At 35.9% G+C, this 22,087-nt stretch overlaps 2 protein-coding genes across 7 annotated transcripts in view; one reads left to right on the plus strand and one right to left on the minus strand.

The window, feature by feature from the left end:
* The first annotated feature begins 129 nt into the window (after positions 1–129).
* LOC133515337 (electron transfer flavoprotein regulatory factor 1) lies at positions 130–1,280 on the plus strand. Its single transcript, XM_061847811.1, has 2 exons — positions 130–290; positions 408–1,280. Exons 1-2 carry the CDS (start codon positions 246–248, stop codon positions 621–623), a joined length of 261 nt encoding a protein of 86 aa, XP_061703795.1. The 5' UTR covers positions 130–245; the 3' UTR covers positions 624–1,280.
* Positions 1,281–1,616: 336 nt separating this feature from the next.
* Positions 1,617–22,087, minus strand: part of LOC133515336 (synaptotagmin 1) — a 53,897-nt gene continuing 33,426 nt past the window's right edge. For 3 of the 6 annotated variants that reach the window (XM_061847805.1, XM_061847804.1, XM_061847806.1), the window contains exons 2-11: positions 20,642–20,743; positions 19,678–19,794; positions 17,455–17,600; positions 15,575–15,673; positions 14,923–15,117; positions 14,599–14,775; positions 10,244–10,361; positions 9,522–9,655; positions 6,631–6,835; positions 1,617–5,856 (exon numbers count right to left, since the gene is read on the minus strand). In XM_061847805.1, coding sequence (XP_061703789.1) covers positions 6,641–6,835; positions 9,522–9,655; positions 10,244–10,361; positions 14,599–14,775; positions 14,923–15,117; positions 15,575–15,673; positions 17,455–17,600; positions 19,678–19,794; positions 20,642–20,741 — 1,281 coding nt within the window. In that variant the 5' untranslated portion in view covers positions 20,742–20,743 and the 3' untranslated portion in view covers positions 1,617–5,856; positions 6,631–6,640. The remainder of the gene's footprint in view (positions 5,857–6,630; positions 6,836–9,521; positions 9,656–10,243; positions 10,362–14,598; positions 14,776–14,922; positions 15,118–15,574; positions 15,674–17,454; positions 17,601–19,677; positions 19,795–20,641; positions 20,744–22,087) is intronic. The other 3 variants (XM_061847810.1, XM_061847807.1, XM_061847809.1) reach the window with 3 other exon arrangements.

Genomic DNA, 22,087 nt, shown 5'->3' on the forward strand with positions numbered 1-22,087 from the left:
GGAATGTCATTGCACACAGAGCATGTGATGCTGTATGATGTTTCACTTAGGAAAATACAGCTCATTCGATCTATACTATTGGCAGCATTGCTCATTTGTTACTGATTCAGTGTCAACTGTCATTGTCAATGTCAGTCCGTGTTGATGTTTATGGCATTTATGTTTGGACTATGAACTTTTATTTAAGTCTCTTATTTTTCCTTTAACTGTTATTGTTTTTGTTGTGTATATTCTATAAGCAAAGCATGTCTCAATCGCAAAGAACAGCTGTGATCAATCTCTATAAAACGGTATAGTTTTACTAAAATAAATATAATTATCGTTTCGTAATTTGTTTTTAAAATTGTTATTGGTATTTTGATTAGATAACATTATTTGCATACGTGATATGTATTATATTTTTGCAGCTGTTGTACCTGGGTCGCGAGTGGCCTCAAGGCTACGATCTGTTTCGAAAACGACTGCACAAAGTGTTTACCAAGAACAGCAATGAAACGGACCCGGCTAAGATCGACATGATGATTAAACATGGACACTACGTCGTAAAGGAAATAGAGGCCTTGTATATGCTAAAAAAATACCGCACTATGAAACGGAGATATTATGATGGTAAATACTTCTGAGATGTAGTTATCATAGTTTAGGCACCAGAGTAAAATACTATATTTGTATTATAAGTATTGTATTTGTACATCCTGTTGATGATGTATATTTTTGATATTACAATTGATAGCAGTAGTTTTAGTTTACTCTTTATTAACGTGATCGCTACTACGACTATTTAACATCACAATCAACCAGCATTGGGTTGAGTAGATCCAATACCGGAGTGAAGGTGTTAATAATGTATTTAAAGTGTATAAATGTATCTAGTATTTAGTTAGTACTGTTGTTGTATTAGTTACAAAAAGGTTGTGTCTATTTTAACATGTTACACTGCAGCCCAACTTATATTTATGTATTTCTTTCTGGTTAGACATGAATAATACATTACCTTTTGGTTGACAATGGTTAAAAATATAAAACATAAAATAAAAATGCCCAAATGTAGTTGTAAAAGCTTAAAAAGTAAGTACTATTTGGCAGTATGTTTTTAATATACTACTTTGAATTTCCATTATTGTCAATAAAATTTGAGTAATAATAATGTTTTGTGTTTTTATTTCACCAGAAAAAAGTATGGTGGCAATTGAAAATATCAGAAGTTGAAGTCAAATTAAGACATTGTAAAACAAAGGTATCTTGATTTTCATAATTAGACTGTGCTTGAACTCACTGAAGATAGTAATAATTATTTCATAGCCAAAATGTGTAATTGCAACTTTGGAACCGGTAAGCTGTGGTCATACCAATAAGGTTCTCCAAACATGTGCATTGAATATAATTTATTATCTCTGCAGCCAACTAAGTCTGGCATACGTTACATGCAGGAAGGCTAGTTGGCCATCTTCGTAAGGTGTTGGGACAAATTGTAGGGCAAACAATAAGCTGTGAGCTGTATTAGGATTCAACCCTGACAGCACTATAAGAAGGGGATCACTTACTGGTCAAAGTATTTACTAATTTTGCCCCATCCTCCCATTTAGTGGTAGTCCATTTTAAAAGAAAACAACATATCTATGTAATTATGTATTATAGACATTCTTTGTAGCTTACATAATTCATTACTAATATAAACTCTAGTTAAAATTATAATATGTTTTTAACAAAACTCTATAATTTCTACAAAAACTGTAAACAAATGCAACATAAACTAAAAATGATTTTTATTTAAGTGGCAAGTGATATGACAAGTTTATCAATTTTTACTAATATATATATAATTATATATACGTCTTTAGGGCTACAATAACAATACTGATGACATGGAAACGGAATCAGCAAATAGGGTATTATGTGCAGTGCAAGATGACTTGTTAATGAATATAAGTTAAACCCTGCTTTAATTTAGATTCAACCAAGTTTACAATAAATTATATTTTAAAGTTTTGGTTACATTTATACAATTCTAGTTCAGCAAAGTTTAATTTTAAATTTTGTAACAAACAGCAAGTAATATTACAACTGCTCAACACACCAATACCAACATGTACATTTAATTTAAAGGTATTGAGAAATACATCTACTTGAAATAATGTTGACAGATATAATTGTCCCCATTTAATATAAGAAGAGACCACGGACATAAACAGCTTGAAAATACAAATGTCTCATCTATAATTTCAAAGTGTTGTTTTATATTAGAGATATTGCAATATACCATTACGATTACAAAATTTCATAAATAGCGCTGAATGTCCATATTGTCATACTACTGAGGCCCGACCGCTGTATTGGCGTGCCTTGATAATTTTAATAGGAATGACCCCAGAACAATCACCGTTACACCATTCTAATAAAGAAGTAACCGAAGTAAAAAAATGTTGGAATTAAAAATGTCTGAAATTTATTTCTTTGTATAATATGTGTACGGTGAATCTGTTGGGGTCAGCTGTACAATCTATATTAACAATAGTTATATTTATTGTTCGCTTGGAACCTCGTCTATTCCTACTTGTTTCGTGTTGGTGCACAGCTAATGTACTTGAAGCCCTCTCATTACTCCTATACATAGATATAAAGTGATTGTGAAATTTAACATGTGATTACATTATATACACGATAACACATAGGTTTGAGATCAACAACAGTCAAGCTTTAGCTAGGTATAAGTTATACTTTTGATTCACTTATCAGACGTCACGTTAAGATTTTAATACATAACCTCAACTGTCCGATCGAAAGAGATCCAGCCACATTAGTGCAAGATAGAAATATAGTCTCCTCTTTCTGACATATAGCTGCATCCCTCTCGTTTAGTTGGATATGATGTAATGAGTCTAAGATACAATAGTTACTTATGATTAAAAACCCATTAAAATAAATACAAATAAATCAATCTAACCATGAATCATTATTGTAAGGGATCAATAATTATATTCGAACTATTTAACAATACATTATAAGTTTATTATCGTGGTCTATAAGTAAGTTTGACTAGTTTCGATGATCCACGGTTTTGAGTCGCCATTTGCTATGTATTATCTATCAACGAATTTTTTAGCGAACATAATAAAATTGCCTACATTGAAATAACTAAGATAATCTAAACTTAAACGATTTTGATGTACTATTCTTTGAAAATGCAATGGGAATGTCATGAAATGACTTAAAATTAAAAGATAAATTTAATAGGCCTAATTGTTCCTCGCAGAAAGAGAAAGAATCCAAGCAAATAAAAATGTATTTTTTGTGACTAAAAATAATACCTACTGAGTAGCTTCATTTTGAATAAATTTAGACACAAGTGGTACAAGTTTTAGGATATAGATCTCAAATGAGCACTCTGTACATTACCCTTTATTGTACACTTAGGGCAATGAAACGAGGTCTCTATTATTGGAAATATCCATACAATGTTGATGGCGTTTAAGTGTAAACACTTAAGTTTTAAGAGTTTCGATGGTGGCTGTGCTAATAATAATACAGTAAGGATAAAAATACAATCGGGATATTCTCGTTCATGGAGGAACTTTACCATAATAAAAGGGTATCAATACAATAACACTTACGATAGTAAAATAGAATGTTGTAAATTTAACACGATGTAACTTATTTACATAGTCATATACGTCATAAAGATTTAAGCGCCGGGTCGACGGGCAGAGACCTAAATTTCTATTAACACATTCAGTACCGGGAACCCGCTCGGCGGGTTCTCTGTTCGTAGTAGCTTTACTCTACAAAGCGGGAAAACGCTGGGATTGGCTACGAGGGTAGCATATGTCTTAACACATTCAGCGTTAATCATGACACGTTGTCGTTTTGCCTCTACGAAGCATTTCTTCTACATACCGGGAAACCCACATTATCGGCTACAACCGTAACTCAGCGTTAAATGTGTTAAGACTGTTCAAGTGTTTAGAAAGTATACCAGTTTGATACCGATTTCAGTGCGTCGCGCTCTCGTTAACATAAATGTTTATTTGTGAACGGTTACGCACTGATGTTATCAATGTTATCATACTTCGCGGTGTTTTCCGCAGGATGCGTATTCAGATTTAAAAATCTGGTTTTGTATTCAAATTGATATGACATTACTCTCTGTGTAGCGCGAGCGAAGTTAACTGTGAGTAATATCATATCAGTAATTTGGGTCAAAATTCTTTTCGTTTTTTTTTCTTGCTACGTGCTACGACGTAGCACATCGCATACAAACCGCGCCAATGGTTTATTGCGGAGCGTTGAACTTTTCATCCGAGGGATACACTAAACCAGCAAATGTTTACTCAACATGGTTCACGTGGAGCATCTGTCCCTTTTCCACTAATACATTATATCCGTATAGAAGTAACCGAGGTTTTACGTTCATTATTCATAATTTGGATAGATAATTTTAGAAGCTCTCTTTGTTGGTATGTATCTTTGTTACTTAGCCCTTCTCTAAAACAATGTATAATATAATTATGTACATTTGTTTAGAGCTACCTGTTAATTTTCTTACAGGTAAGTGTCAGCTTTTCAGGAAATGTTTCTTGGTAAGTAACTACTTATAGCAATTAATTTACGTAACAAACACATAACAGTAGAATTTAGGTCTATTGTCCCACAACCCAGCGTTTTACATAAATAAATATACAAATAGGCAATTCAAGTGAATCTTTCCACTTAAAACTATGTCACACGAAAGCCCAAACTCCCATGCCTAGTACTAGCGTTTATCACATTTATCTCTTTCACACCTAAAAAGATTTCTCTACGAGTGAGAGAGATGACAGTGTGTACATAGACGCTAGTGCAAATAGGCTTAATTCACAAACCTACTACACCATTTTAAAAAGTAGTAGGTATAAAGGGATTCATTATATATCCATACCGCTTTTTAAGTTGGTAAAGAACCGTCCAAAACTGGCCAATGCGTCGCTCGCTTACCATTCGCCGCTTTTGCACTGCTGGCGTAGCAGCAGTTAAGGATCCTTTTACGAATATTCGCGAATGGCGTAGTCGCCAGATCTGGACGCATCGTAATACATTAGAAGGGCTTTTAACGGCTTTGCAAAATTCATACGCTATCGTGGAAGCAAGGGGGTCTACCGAACTATGATCCCTACTCCGCACTCTATCCCCGCCGGTTTCACAACAATTTACTTATACGAGTATTATTTACGTCGACATGAAAGAACATTTTCGTCAAGGGCTCCACATTTTGGATTTTAAGTAAATGTAAAAACGGAAATGTTAAAACATTTGAGATTTAGTTCGTTTTCAAGAAAATTTTGCTATCTCAATTTCATATTATGTTTATAGTTAGCTAGAGTCAAATTTTTGACATCTGCAAAAGTCATGACTTATTTCAATCCCCTTTCATCCGGTACGGCCATCATTCCTCAGTCCATCCAGTTATTTTTCTAGGATACAATGGAATTCAAGGTAAAATATGTATTTATATTTCGAAATGTTTTGCAAGGATTTTTCAAGTACCAATACCGCCCGGTAACTTATGAAAGAGATGTGGGTACAAGTTGTTGAAAGTACTTAACCAATAGGTAAACACCTACTTAAGCCATTATTGTAAACAAAGGAACGACATTATACAGCCAATTTTATAGCCGCCGACGCAATAGCGAAAAATATTAACGTATCTAATATAAATACTTTCCCCTTCAAATTATCCTGGATACGTTTGAAACTAGCAAAATATTTCAATTTATAGTACGAACTAAAATACTCTTCGATCTTGTAAGATGGCATAGATGGTACTTCTTCTCTCGGAAGTTGTCGTAGATCTTCATCACTGTTATGTAAACCGATGAAATCCTGTAAAACGAAATGTATTTGCAGCTATTTTAAAACTGTAAAAATGTACCTTAACACTTTTGCGGCAATTAGGTAGTGTAACTCATAGTGTTTCGGCCCAGTGCCGCAGTGAGCACGTTAATCTGAGTACGGTCGAGGAAATTAATTTTTTAGCAATTTGCGGTTCAAGTAAATTTGGTTGTTATACTTATGCTATGAGCTTTCCAGTGTAAAGTGAACCACAACCTGCTAAAGAATCAATTTCCTCGCCTGTACATAGGAATCTAATAAGTTTCAGCAAGTTTTAAATTTTTTAAATTCAATTCTTAATAACTAACTGATATTACATATTACATATAGCTCTATATAGCATTTTGAGCTCTTCCATATAGCATATTGAGCTCTTCCAAGGAAATATATACTCTAGATAATTGCGTCTTTCTAGAAAAAGCTAGTTACATAAATGTCAAGTCAAGAAAATACATACACACTTACTTCTATTAATTAAAACTTTTATTCACATAAAACTTAAGAAGCTGAAGCCGAGTCATGGAAAAAATAATTTAGTTTAATTAATAAAACAAAACGGTGTTAGAATACCAAAAAAATAAGATAGGCAAGGGTTTTAGTGCTCCGAAGGAGAAACCTAGTAAGGTCCAAACGCGCGTGTACTAACACCTTATAGTTGCGAGCGTCAATATAGTGCCGTGGCTGCTTAACATCAGACAAACCGCAAGCTTGTTTGGTATATAAAAAAAAATATTCTGAATATAAACTCCAGAAACGAAATTGTACCTGAGGCACCTTAGTCCTTCTTCTCTCCATCGTCGGGATCTTTGAGCGTGTGCCATTGCGCGATGGGGCGCCGCGGACTGGCCAGCATGTCGGACCAGTGGCGCAGCTCTGTGCCCTGCACGTTGTACCCCAGCACCACCTTGCCGATGGGCTCCGATGTGCCGATGCGATCGTAATCCACCACCGTTACCACTAGATTCACTTTCTGCAGTCCGATTAATAACAAGTTGGGTGAGATATATTCGGCTTCCGACATAGACATGGCGTGAATCTCGCATGCGTCTATCCTTTGGTCTTATTTTTTCGACCCTTTAAACAACAAATATTCTCCAAAATTCGTCACAAAGGGTCATATTAAACTTATGTTCTGACCAACGATTTTTGAATTAAGTACACTAATGGCGAGACAATCCATGTTCGTAAAAATAACAGTCAGAACACCCGAACCTGTTTCAATTGAAGTCAAAACGGTTTACGAAATCTAGTTGCAGTTGTTGGCCGAACAGTCGAAAACTATTATTGTGAGTAAGGGACACAAGCCTTAAATGCTCACGTTGTTAATGCTTACACAATATTTTTTGGTTGAAATAATTTTAGTTTTGGTGGCTTTCGGGCCTGATTGAACTCGAGCCCTAACATGTAACACTAAGAATAACGCAAGTAATTTTCACGCCAATGCCTAGAGTAGATTCACGTTAATCAATCAGCGATAGCCAATAAATTAGTCGGTGATGTTTTTCGGCTAACATTTTATTGGAAAACATTGGTCGAGCAACATTTGGACTTGTCTTAAACATTGGTATGGATTGGTTTTGGGTAATGATACATTGAATACATGAAACAGAGCAAAGATTTAGTAACAGTGCAATAATGTGTCATGAACAATGTGTATGCATAACTATAAGTATGTAATATTATATAAAAATGATTTTTCCAAAATTATCAACATACAGTATCGCACTGTTACTAATAAAAGGGATTTAGATAATACATGCAAAATAGAATGTACATACATATATAAAGAAAAATAATAAAAATTGGATTTGTTTTTCCAATTGTGGTGTAATAAATATATATAGTTCTGTGATAAACGTAATGATGAGCGTAATTTGTAATGATACATAAGCTTAAGGCTTTTATTTATTTTCTAGAAAGTTTCGTGAAATATTAATGCGAATGAAAAAAGGGAAGTATCGTACTTTATAATAGCGAGTGATCATTATCGTTAAAACGAAAGGATGTATTGATTCAAGCTTTCTGTGGTCACGCGATGGTGCGCAAAGCTAAATGATTAATGTTCAAATAGTAAATAAAAACGTTACCAGCTACAATTCGAATAGTAATAGAACAGTTTTGTTGGAAAGTTTGATAATCGACTAGTCGTAATTTAAAATCCGTTGTCCTTACTTTTAATTATTTTTTTAAATATTTTAGGGCAATTTTACACAGATCGACCTAGTCCCATAGACTCTTACTGAGCTCCATAACTCAGGAACAAATATTTGTCATAAACACACAAACCAGGATTAGAACCGGGGATCGGAACCTCCTGCTACGTAGGCAGGGTCACTATTGACTAAGCTAGGAGGCTGCTAAAGTCTTGTCTCTAATGTATGAAAAATGGTATAAGTCGGTGATAAATGAGCAATGAAGCATGCCAGTGTTATAGGTAATGCAGTTATTCAAACTGGTGATAGATTGTGCAGTGATAGAAATTATGTTAAATGTAAGTATATATAATCAGAAAATATTGAAATAAAGTGGTGATTATATTTTTAAGTATTCAGTTATATATTTTAGCATAAAAGTATTGTATAAGCGCACCATGTCATGCCCAATACTAACTACTGGGTCTGTCGCAAACTTACCGTGGGTAGAAATATTAAGTATATGGAATAAATAGTATAAAGAAAAATGTTAAGCTGTAGAAGCAGAAGAAGATCGTGGGACTGGATTCCTTAAACCATAAGTAATTACAATCTGAAGTTACCAAATTGTAATGCAGTTACGAGGGGAGATTCATAACACCACTTTTTTGGGTAAAGACATCAGAGGGCGATATTCAAAGCCAATCTGATTAGGAATTTCATGCAAATGATACCTTTTCCTGAGACGTTCCGTTACAGCAAAAGGTTTACATTTAACTAAGAGCTGTCCTAACGAAGTTGGCTTCAAACGAAGGATAGAGGACGCAGGAGAGCAGGAAAAGAGGACCAGAGACAATCATGAACGCATAACAGGATACAGACACAGAACATGAGGTTGCTACGTCAATTACTAGCTAGCATCACAAACAACAATAACATAAACGAAACAAAAATGCAGTTTTAATTCGTTGCATATCTCGATACATGATTGTTAAAAAAGTTTTTAGAGATATCAACCTTTTATGATGTGCTGAAGTTTAGACAGTTTGTGTCTTCGGAGTCTCACGATAGGTAAATATAAACATCAATACAAATAAAAATAAATAAATGAATATACATATATACCTCCTTCGCAAGAATTGTCTTCTTCTGTGTTTCTAATGATATTGACTCTGTCAAGTATTCTGTTTACACATCTTTGCAAAAAAAGGAACGAAAAATCGAAAGCAAATTTTGTTCAGTCCATGTTAGGAGTAGGATTGGCTTGGATGCAAGTGGTGTGTGTACCCATATTCACAACAATGACACAACATCAAACTGCGCACCACTTAGGCAATTTTACAAGAAACCAATAAAGTTTCAGTCTTAGAAACAAAAACATCAAAGTATTACTACATAAACTAGAATTATAATTTAACTAGTCTTCTAGTAATACATTAATGCTGTCTCTTTTAAATTCGTATATAAAAATTGCCTAAGCTCGGTGCGCTACGACATCGATTTTGTTTCAATCTCGGCTCGCACCTGTATTTGTTCGAATGGTACTTCAAAAGTAAATGACTCGTTGTAATAGGGATTCAGTGTGCATTTCTTGATGCTTGTCTTCTTCTTCTTGAGTCGTTTGCCGTTTTGCATGAGTGCTATCTTTACGTACGGATCTGTAGTCGCCCAGCGGAGCAGGATATGAAAAAGAGAAAGTTATCATTATAACATTGTGCAAATTCATATTTAATATATGTTATGTCACACTGTTCGATCTAAAGAAATTTCTGAAAATGCTAGGAGTAACTAGTTCTATTTAAATAAGTAGATAATGATAATAAAGCGCCAAGTTCAAAATAAAAGTAGCCGTTTTTAAAGAGTTTAATTTCTTTAGATCTTAATAAGTGCAATGCATGGTATATGCTAGTGATATAGTGGTTCAAAGCCTAGTGTAGAATAATGAATCAATCAATGATTGTAGTTATTGATAAGCGTTTAATCGAATTCAAAAAGTGAGAATGATCAAACTTGATAATCTACTAGGAGTCAGGTCATGTAGTAGGTATATAAAAAAGAGGAAAGTGACTGAACTTAAACATGCTCAATGAGAACTATTCTGGGTTCTAACTTTGATGTAAGCAAATATAAAAACGCACAAGGACTCTTTACCCTAATCCCAGTGGTCTCAGCGTGTTATCAGTTTTGTATTGTAGGCTATAAGAGAGTTACACAGATTATGGGTGAGAAGCTAAAGCGAAGGTTACCTGATAGGCCGCCGACATCCATTTTCTTTAGGTTCTTGGCTTCGAGGATGACGACCGTGAGCTTGCCGGCCGTAGGCACGTATCGCAGGGAGAAACAAATGTCTCCCAACTTGTTGTCCTGGAAATTGCATTATCGGTAATCTTCTACTCCGATATTAATTTGTCAACGAATGTATGAAAATGTTTAAAGTTAACTTTAATAATTTTGGAACATTTATGACTTGTAAACGTCTATAATATTGATTTTTAATATCAAATATATGTTACACTTAGTATGTTATTATTGTTATATTTGTATTGTTTTCAAAAACGTATCGTTATTTTTCAGTGTTCATTGACTGAAGTTAACCTTGATGTACCTAATGTAATGCATTGATGAAACAGTTAACTCTAAAAAATACTCTAATTCAAAGTGTTATTATTCCTCCATCGTGTGTTAAAACTGAACCCAGCGTTTTCGAGGGCATCCATCGCTCACTTGCTCATTTGGAACTGTTTGGTATTTGGATGTGACAGTATGGAAGATAGACGAGGGAGTTGTGTTAGGGATATAACGTCCAGAACTTGGGTAAAAGCTGTAGTAACACAATCGGGCCATACCGCGGCATAGGGGCTCATACCTTGACACTCAACCAAAACAAAAAACAGAACAGTAGCGTCGTGTTTCACCTAGAAGCGTATCATTAATTATGGTTATTGGTATATCGATACAGATTTTCTAATGTTTTACAATGTTTTGCTGTAATTATTTTGTCAAATTCAGTAGAGGTGTTTGTGTTTTACCTATCGTTCACGAAAAATGCTTATGTATTTCAATGTAATGCTTATTGAGCAAAAATGGGTGCCTCAATATTGTGTAGTTAAAAAGTAATTTGTTTTCTCTTTCAATGTGGGAGACTAATGTGTGGTACCATTGTTACTGTTACATTTCCAGTATGTTTTAAGTGCGTAAAGTGATTAGTTTGGTAAGGATTGGTTAAATGTGTAAACAATCTCGGTAAAATAAAGCAAAACATCGTTATTATTTTTTTCAACATTGAAAGGCTGTATCGACTTCTCGTGCCAGGACGCAGCCTACGGGCAGATAGCCTCAACGTTTGCAGCTAGTCATACGGACATAATTGACGACACTTTCATTGCGTTACATAATAACGTTTTGGCACATAGATATTCCATCTAAGGTATAAAAATAAACATGATACATATAATATTTTAACATACTCGGTACACTATGAGACAAAACACAAAACACCAACGTTCGCATACATGAAGCAAGATATCCGCTGAAATAATAAATATAATATGTATAAAATTTGTAACATTTAGTGAAGGTTCTTATTACGATCTGTTACCGAAATGAAGCCAATTGTTGTTTTTGTTTTGACACCCAGATCATATCATATCAGACACACCTTTATAAATCTTTTAAAATAAAATAAAAAACCCCACACCTGGTAGATATGCAAAGTGACAAATGACCATTGTCGACTGTTAGTTTGCACAACTCGAGACTTACAATGGTTTCTTTTTACACACAAATACATCCTATCATACCATAAAATATCAGTACTTAGACTAATCTGTAGTAAGACTAGCCATTTTAGAAACAGATCGCAATTATCTAAGACAGGTACAAAACATACATAAATACATAAAGTACCCCCAACACATTGGTTAAAGAAAGTAACATTTCATACACCGATTTTTGAAATTAAGACAAATGTATCTATTAATCTCCTTCATTTTATCAGAGTATTCAATAAAACAATGTCCAGTAATATTATGTTACTTTCTTCATTGAAAATAAGTATCCAGGCACACATATTTGTATTTAGTATGTATTGGCACACATGGGTAGGGTAGTACATAACACACATACACCAATTAATAACACAGCCGTGAGGTGTTGATCTACAGTCAAAGCTTGTTAAATTTACGCAAGTTTGCAGAATTACTTTAAAATAGAAAATCATTTTCTAAGTGATACTACTACGAGAATATCTGTGAAATTGTAAATTACAATATTTTCATCCTATTAAACATCTGTAAACACGCGTAAGTTCTACTAGGTACTAGGAAAGTAAACGTAAAGGAACGAGATTCGGAATACAAGTTAATTGTGTTGAATAATTATTGCTGCTCCAGTTAACACACTGTAGAATTGTAGAACTGTATTTAAACAACACTGCTCTAAAAAATAATATTATATAAAAGAAGTCTACATAGCTATAAATAAATTGTACCCAGGTTACGTACAATATATCACTAACTATATGATAGACGTTATTTACGAGTACTGTAACCAAATTGTTGCCAAAAAGAATGTCCTTTTAACCCGTTCCTTCACTAGACATGCATATTATTACTTAAATAGTTGGTAGCATTGTGTAAGGCATGATCCTTCAGTCATCGGACAATGGACCTGTAACATATTTGCACAACAGTTTAGGGTGACACGCTCATACGACATTGGGTATATTACTGTTAGATTATATTATTTCTGCGGTTTGATCGCTAGTGTAATAGTACCGCAATTTGTACATATTAATAAACAGCAAATAAATGTTTGCTATTGCTATTTTCTAGTAGCTTATGAGATATCTTCTTGAAAATTCCGGACGGATGCGAATGTGATAAAGCAATATACATACAATAATATTCAACAACATAGCCAATTAATTGAGTGCCCACTGTATAGCCAATTACACCATCTACTACTGTTTGCCAATTCGCGACAACTTATTTCTCGATTAATTTTGAAAACATTTTTAGAATGCTTGTCGTAAACTATTCACACGGAAATGAAAGAAAAATTTTGTACATGAAAGAAAATTTCAAAGCAACCCGTTGTCCGTTAATCGGCAAGACAGATAACACGAGTACAAATAGAGATGACGGACATGCACATTCCCCAGCCGCAATATAAAACCAAAACAAAGTGTTGGATGGAACAAATGAAATTGAAATAAAAAATGGTACGACAGGTGATATCGGGTATAAGGTGAATCTTACAGAATTAGGTGTGGATCGAATGTAGGTAACGCCCTACCGTCCTACGCGGAACCTAGCGCCAGCGACCGCTCTGGCGTCAAAACTTCAACCAAACATTATTAAATTTGTTGAACATAAAAATGTACAAGTAGCTCTTTTGTGTATTTATATTGTCCAAGTAATAACGTGTTCAAAATACAATTCCAAATATATATATATCTTGATGTGTCTCAAAATAATACTTACGTGAATGATCATTTCGGTTTTGAAGCGGCATGCAAGATTGTTCAGGACACAATCAAACACAGCCAAGCAGAGCAGAGAAAATATGGAGAAAAAGAGAAAAACCAAGTAAATACATTTCTGCTGTCGAAATTAATTTTATCAGAAAAATAAATGACGAATCAATCCACGTTGAGGTGCCTTGACTCTCCAGTGACAATGGTAGGTACTAAGCAAAAAATATTACAAAGTCAGAATTGGTTATGAAGTAGGTTTGCTTTGTCAAGGTTCCTCTTATCAAAAAAGTGCAGTAAGATTTCAAAAAATGTAAATCATCCTTTCAATGAATATGGACTTCCACTTTTTTAATTATTCCGGTGTTAGTAAATTGGAAATTCCCAATCGCATGTATGTAGCATACTCATTGAGAAGATGTTGTAATTAAAATATTGCTGTTCTGCCAAAACGCAATCATTAAGTGGGCTTTGACAGTCCAGCCTAAGCTAAGAAAAAAATTATAAAAGTCTCAATAGTTCTCCGTATCTTATGTACCTTTGTATCAACCTTAATCTATTTGATGTATTATGAAAACCTGTCTGTTTTGTGTGCTACATGTTGATATAGTTTGTGTTTCGTACATCAGTACGCTGTTGATGTGACCTGGGTGTAAGAGTTAACTCTGTTAACTTTACCAATCACGTTTTTTCACTTTATATGATGTACCTAAAGAAAACATTTGCTGAAATTATGATTTTCAGAAATATAGCCCCTTTTTGAAGATAACGCTTATGAGATAAAAGAAGCACACGTGTTTGAGTAATCAACCTTCTAATTGGTACTAAAAGCCTATATAAAAGAAAAATAATAGTTTCCTTATAAGTCTTGTTGTTCAAAAATTGGGAAACTCACGATATAAAAAACTTATTCTGGAAAATATAGAAAGAAAAGCAGAACTCGTTTGTAAGATCAAGCAGTATTACTGATATTTGGGTCAATAAAGTCAGGTTATAACTGTGTTCCCTTCGCTGCTTTAAATAATTTCTATAAACCTCTTTTTATTGTTGACTAGCATATTTACAAAAATGTTATGGGGGTTAGTTTGGATTATCGTCTGGCATTGGCAGTGTGTGTAATGTGCGCACCTGCCCCCCTTCGCCTTCCACGCTCTGCAGCTCGCGCCATTCCTCAATGGTCTGTGCCAAGTCCACCTGACACAGCGGTACCTTCACCTCGCCGATCTGGTCGTGTTTGGAGAACCGATCGAAGTCGAAGATCGCGAACACTAGCGTTTTGTTCATCGCGTCGGCGTATGGAACGCTCTGGACAGAAATAGAATCATTACGCTCGTTATTGTAGGCTTAAGGGCGCTGACATCTCCAGCCACCCACACACGTGACTCGAAATATAAATGGTAACCTTTAAATATTATACAACAACACCGAGAAAGAGTCATGATGTATTTGTACCTTAAAGACGAACGTTTCGTTGAAAACGGGACTGAGAGTTTTCCGATGGACCTTGGTCTCGAATTTCTTCTTCTTGTCGGGGAGTAGGTAGACCTTTACGTAGGGATCAGAAGTTCCTCCCATGTCCAGGGCTGGAAGATCTTCTGCTTTGATCACAGTCACAGAGAGACTGTTGCTGTTGAAATCGTATTCGAGCTGAAAGAATATTACAATTTTTTATAAATTAGCAATGGTGAGTTTCAGAGTTTTGTAGCTAATACGATGAAATTTCAACAAAATGTCTACAAATAAATGGAATTTTCTGTTAGATGCATAATAAAGATGACACATAAACATGCCAGATAATTAATGATGGATTAAACTCGCTATATCGTAATGTGTTTACTGGCGAAATGAGTTACGGGCTTAGTAAATCAAGCCTTAATGAAACGGAAAACGGAACGGTAGCTCTAAAATAGGTATCGGAAAAACAATATACTGTACATATTTTATGAGGTTGTTGCTTGTATGTAAATGACACATGCATCTTTCCCTTTCCCTGTGTTCTCTAATATTGTGAGGTTAGATCGGGATGTCATGGTATGTACAATCAGGAGCAACATACCATACAGTTAGCAAACCTGGGCCTCGTCCCTTTGGCCTAGTCACGCACCTTATAGAGTAGCTTTCCTAGTTTCTGTTCTTCCTTCTTGGAGTCGCCGTCGTCCGGCTCCTCGGCGTTTTCGGTGAGCTCCTCCATGTCCGGCTGAACCTACATTCACGTCCCGCGGCAAATTTCACATGAAAATCATATTTCTTATAAATAACATGAACCCTTTAACTTTGTTCCTTTGCAAGGTGTACTTTAAATACCGCAAACCAAACTGACGACTGGTGGCATACATTATTGTTTCTCTTGCTACGACCATGCAAGTGTGAATGAGAAGTTCTACCATTCATCAGCTTGGTTTGCAGATAGTACAGTTGTAGTTGTATAACTTGATAAGCTTGTATGACGGTAAGGCTCACCATGCAACACTTTAAACCAGTAGTTGGCAAACTGTCTACTAGGGGGGCAGAAAGTTTAAGAAATTTCAGAGAATGGTCAGAATTGCGACAAAGATGCATTTTGATTTGAAACCGTTAATTAATTATAATTATCGTGGGCCATACTAATTATTTTGAAGCACCGGCGGCGGGCCAGATAAAATCCTTTCGCGGACCGGAGCTGGCCCGCGGGCCTTACTTTGCCCACCACTGCTTTAAACGGACTTTTCACCACACCAGCTCGTATAGGCTCTCATTATTCGCCCGTTAATGACGAGAAAGTTGCATTTTATCCAAAAGACTGGCAAAGTAATTAGATGCAAATTTTGAGTTGTTTCCTCATGTTTTCTGTTGGTGGAGTGATGCTTTTGACCGATGAATATTTAATATCATTCATTTGGATTTGATCTGTAATGTTTTGCTGTTACTATTTTCCTCGCACTGCTGTGGTGAAAATTTTTGTTTCACACGCTAGCAAAGTTTTTTTAACCCTCGTGTCTTGAAGCCCAAGCAACGATCAAGATTCCACTTTTTGAACCACTTGCTAAGTTCGTGGATTAATTTCGGAATCTTTCATTTGCTCGGGTATCAAGGAGTTAGAACGGAAGTACTGACATTGCTTATAAGCACTCAATATTTTTAAATTCGTCCGATAGGTTTGCAGACAGACAGAGGCCCTACCGCCAACATTGAAAATCGTTATCTGTCTCTCTATCGCTCTTGTTTATTCGAGCGACAGAGAGTCAGATAACGATTTTAGATTTTCCGATGTAGGCGGCAGGCTCTCAGGGGTACCGTGTTGTCAATTTGTCTCGAATCTTCCGGCGATTGTTTCCATTCCGGAAAATTTGTAGGCTGAATGGCGAACTCTACGCCCACAACATCCAAATGTCCGTATTGCTTATAAATTATTAGTCAAGCCCAACCGATTCTTGTTCTTGTTAGTCTTACATTAAATATGAATAAATGTGAAATGGATTGTTGGGGTGATTGCAAAAGTTTGTATCAATATTTCTTTACGACAGTGTTATTTATCAGGGCTATTAAAGATCTCTGATTACTTTTCTTGAAAGATGATAGGTTTGACGAACCAATTCAAGTTACTGACTTCAAAATTGCCCTTCTATAACTATTATCGTCAGGAAAAGGGGCTTGTATTGGTTTAGCACCATTAAAACATTTTATATTAAAGCGTGTATGACGTGCTAGAAAATTCTTGAAAAAGTAATTATTTTCATAAGGGTAAGTTGGTTTCGCGATGACTTAACTTTTTTAAAAACGTTTTCTCTGAATAAATGTTTTTTGGAATTGTTATCAAAGAAATAGCAAATAAAAATAACGATGCATATTTTCAAAAGCCCTTTCGGATGACTTTGAAAGTGAATATTCTGAAGAAAAGATAATTTCCACAACAAAATCCCAACCGTTAATAAGTTAATAACAATCAGTGTACTTCCGTAGTTTAATTTAGTGGGCTCAGTGTTAGTTAGAACAGATGGCATTTACCTTCTCCTTGTAAGCTGAGCCGATGAGCTGGACGGATTTGAGGTCGACGACGCCCTTCATGCCCTTCTTGCCATCTTTGGATCGCCTCTTGCGGAAACATCGTCTGATGCAGCAGAAGCATATGCCGAGGACAACGACCGCGACTCCTGGATGTTGTAATCACTTTTTAGTGATGTGCCGGTGGGGGAATATGTTGGCTTATAATCTACACCAGTGATACCAAAAAGCTCTCAGCGAATATTCAGAGCGGATTTTTGAAAGCTAAAATTACTACAATAATTTCCAAATCCAATTGAGCACTAAACAAAGAAGCAAAATTTACACATTTTACGGTCAACCTATAATTATTTATCTAGATAAACCACAGATTATATATAAATATTTGATTTATTCAGTCGATTCAATTGGGTCTCTTAAAGTGAATTTCCTCTTTTTATTTTTAGTAAGTTTTATTTTGTAACATTATGCTATGCTATGTTAAATATAGTCTTCCATTAACATTTATACGAATGTCACTGTTTGCGACACAGTCTCTATGGTGGGATTCTGTCTGCAGAAAACTAGGTCCATATACCTACCTCTCCGGTAATTGCTTTATAATATTAATAGTAATTATTACTAAAATAATCTATAAGTAAAGTATGAATGAAACGTAACAGGGAATATTACGCGAAACTGCGTAGGGAGCGCCACTACCACAATCCATAACAATTCGAAAGTCTACCGTAAGAAAATCGAAATTTCGTTCACTCCTGCAGATTCGAGCGATGAAGAGGCAGATAACTAAATTTAGATTTTCGCATTTCACGGTAGGCCCTTTGTAAACAAACCGCCTACGAGTATAACTCTGGCAGAAGAACATTGCCGTAATAATCCCTATTGAAACAAATCCGTGATGTTAATTTTTCAAAATAAAATAGCCGTTTTTGTTGAAATAACAAAAGTTGTCTAACAGCCCAAGGGCATTCAGAGTTCCGGCTAGAAGAGAATTCTCCGCATGTTGTATCGGAAACAAATCCAATTACGCGCCCGAGGGCGTTATTACACTTATTACATAACTGTTTCCAGTTATCGTTTGTGTTATCAACTTGGGTAGAGTAGATGTAGTATTATTGTGTTTAAATAAATAAAATAAATAAATATTATAGGACATTATTACACAAATTGACTAAGTCCCACAGTAAGCTCAATAAGGCTTGTGTTGAGGGTACTTAGACAACGATATATATAATATATAAATATTTATAAATACTTAAATACATAGAAAACACCCATGACTCAGGAACAAATATCCATGCTCATCACACGAATAAATGCCCTTACCAGGATTTGAACCCGGGACCATCAGCTTCGTAGGCAGGGTCACTACCCACTAGGCCAAACCGGTCGTCAAAAAATTTGCCGGTGTTTGCTTATAATGTCGAATATGCTCCAGTTCGTCATTATATAATCCAAAAACTAATAGCTTATGGTCATTTGTTTTGTGTATTCTAAAATAAAACTTTTCAATACTTTAAGCCAACCCATTACATGTATCTCCCGTTCTATTAACACCTATTGAAACGCATATACTGCCATCTCCATATTTAGATGGTAGATTAAGCTTTATGAATTTTCTTCTGCGTAGTTACAACTAAAGTGACGTAGAGGAATGTACCTATACTTGGCGGTGTTATGATAATCACATTTACCTGATTTTTCACCTTTTCGCAAGAATGATGAATATAAGAGTATAGGAACTGCGAAGGTTTTCTCGAGGGACTACATGTAGTATGGGTTTTTTTTTAATACTACGTCGGTGGCAAGCAAGCATACGGCCCGCCCGATGGTAAGCAGTCTCCGTAGCCTATGTACGCCTGAAACTCCAGAGAAGTTACATGCGCGTTGCCGACCCTAATAACCCTCCCCTCGAGCTCTGGCAACCTTACTCACCGGCAGGAGCACAACACTATGAGTAGGGTCTAGTGTTATTTAGCTGCGGTTTTCTGTAAGGTGTAGGTACTTCACTTCTCCTTCTGCTCTAGATCTGGAATGACATCCGCTGTGCTGTGCCCTACCACACAAAGCGGGATGACATTCACAATGCCCAAGAAAGGAGTATTCAGCTTTCTAAAGGATCGGAAAGGCCATCTCTATAGTCATGTGACATCTCTATAGTCAGAGGCCAACGGCAATCGCTTTCCGCAGGCCGTATGCTTGTTTGCCGCCGATGTCCTAACTTACCCACGAGGATGGCAACCAGTTGCCACGTCTCCAGGTTGAGCTTGTGAGCGATCTCTGCTGTTTTCTCGCCTATCGTCTCTGTGGTGGCCTGGACGGGCGCTTCGGTGCCGGGCGATACTGCAACATAAAACTTGTATAGTAGGTTTATCACTTCATTAAAACATATTTGTAGTTTGTACCGGGTATATCGCGAATTTAAGAACGATTTAGACCCGGCATATGTTTTAATATAATTTGTGTCCATAACGCGAAAGTTTTAAATGTTATTGTGTATTTTGTCGTATGAAATTGTAATATGCAATGACGAATTATTTAACGTTTAAATGTGATACTAAAATCCAATTGATTTCACTTGTGCTTATAAATAACAAACTAATTAACAATGTAATCAAAATTGTTAAGTCAATTTTAGTTTACTAATAATAGTTGTATCGATGTGAAACTTTGTAATTGTGTGATGTGTACCTAATCCAGATGACAATAGATACCTACAATAATTTGGCACCACAGAGTTGATCTGACGATAAAGACTGGCCTTGCTTTTGACGAGCGTAAATTGTTCCATATTTACAGCCAAAGTTATTTCATACACTTCTACGTAATTTTCGCTGGAAACTTTTTTTAAATTTGATTGCCAACAATAGTTATTAATCGGCTCATATCCGGTTGAATGTCATTTATACTGGCAGGAAGTCAAGGACGGAGGCCTAATTTATTGAAGATATGATCTGGGGCCCATTTCTCGAACGGTATTAGTATTATAATATTAGTGAGTTGCCATGGTAACCCATACGACTTGACAGCTCGTGGACTCATAATATTAGTCTAATACCGTTCAAGAAACATGCCCCTGCTGGCAGATACATCGATGACGAGGACATCGAAACGCACGGTCGACGCTGTCCACAGCCGCCATACATATTATGTTTTACCTAATATGCCGAGCTATTATGGTGATAATTACCTGTTGATCCGCCTGCCTCTTCGCCCGCTTCCTCCTCGGCAGGCGCCTCCCCTGCGGCTTGCCGGCGCCATCGCCGCAGCAGTTTAATAAGCGGCGACATCCCTGCAACAACACCATAATTATACTTCAGTTAACCATTAGATCACTAGAGAAGTTCCATCATTTCGACATATAAATAAGCTACGGTTAAAAAAATAACGAAAAGTCGAGACGCAGACACGACTATTGGATAGACTGTAACTCTTATCGTTCGACATAGTTCTTATCTGCCTTTGGTTTAACTTTGCTTTTGAGTAATATTTTATTAAACGGGTATATTGCCATGCTTAAAATCGTTAAAGCAATACTTGATGGTTGTCATGGAAGGAACACAGTCAGTATACCTTACATTCAACACAGCCTGCAACCTAACGTTTATATTCTCACACGTATTTCCTCCTAAAAGCAGGGAACTGAATTACGGACCGCTAATATTCTTTCTCTATTCATGTTAATATAGTTGACCGCTTTAAATTGAAAACGTTCGATTCAGGAAAAAGCAAAAGAGAGAGTTGAATGGAATTGGTTGTGGAGGTTTAGAGAGAGAGGGGGAAAAGTGAGAGAGAGAGAGATAGAGAGAGTTCCTCAGCCCCCGAATCCAAGAACCTTATGCGAACTGTACATAAACAGCGAAATACGTAGCTGCTTGCCGTTGTAGTTGCATGAGAATATAAAGTAAGTTTATTACGTGTTAAATAAAATTGTACCTTTAAGTGATCAGGTGTATTGACTTTTGTGATTATGTCTAGACTTCAATTTAAAACGTTGTAGTTAAATCGTATTATAAATTAAATATGACTCATAGTTACCTATGTCATGTAGGTACGAACGAGTAAACGACTTAACTTAATCCTATCAAGTATATGATACTGTGTTGTGGGAATAAATGTGTTGACTTTATTGTTATTTATTGTGTTGTTAGACTGCTGGGATCAGTTACCGTTAAGGCTGCACTCGACGCTAACGACCTCGCGCGTGTCGGCGGAGCTTATATCCCTCACCGAACCACCCGCTGCAAAAGATCGAGCGCGCAGAACTATGAGTTTGGAGTAGAATTTCACTTGCTCGCGCGTGCAACGAAGCACAGGTCCGTCTAGCAACACGTCTTGTCCCGCACTGACTATACGGACGAGAGCGGGGTAGTGGTAGGAACCTAGGCGGGATTTAGGTTTATTTTTTAGGAATTGAGGTATATTTTTATGAATTTGCATAAAGCAAGGAAACCAAATCATTCTATAGTGTTTTGTGAGAAAGATTGTAAAGTTTCATATATTTTCGATAAAAGATGCAGTATTAACAAGGATGCAACTGAAAGAAATAGGGATGACTTCAAGATTTTTTTTCTTCACTTAAAAGTAGATTCGTATAAATTGAGTTCCAGAAAAACCATATCATTGCTTATATACC

Source organism: Cydia pomonella, chromosome 2 (genome assembly GCF_033807575.1).
Source record: "Cydia pomonella isolate Wapato2018A chromosome 2, ilCydPomo1, whole genome shotgun sequence".
In the NCBI taxonomy this organism is placed as follows: Eukaryota; Metazoa; Arthropoda; class Insecta; order Lepidoptera; family Tortricidae; genus Cydia; species Cydia pomonella.

Excerpts from the sequence above, each read along its gene's own strand:
- LOC133515337 (XM_061847811.1), top strand. The coding sequence starts at position 246 with ATGTCTCAATCGCAAAGAACAGCTGTGATCAATCTCTATAAAACG. Across the intron at positions 291-407 it reads TGATCAATCTCTATAAAACG|CTGTTGTACCTGGGTCGCGA; the intron begins GTATAGTTTTAC and ends ATATTTTTGCAG.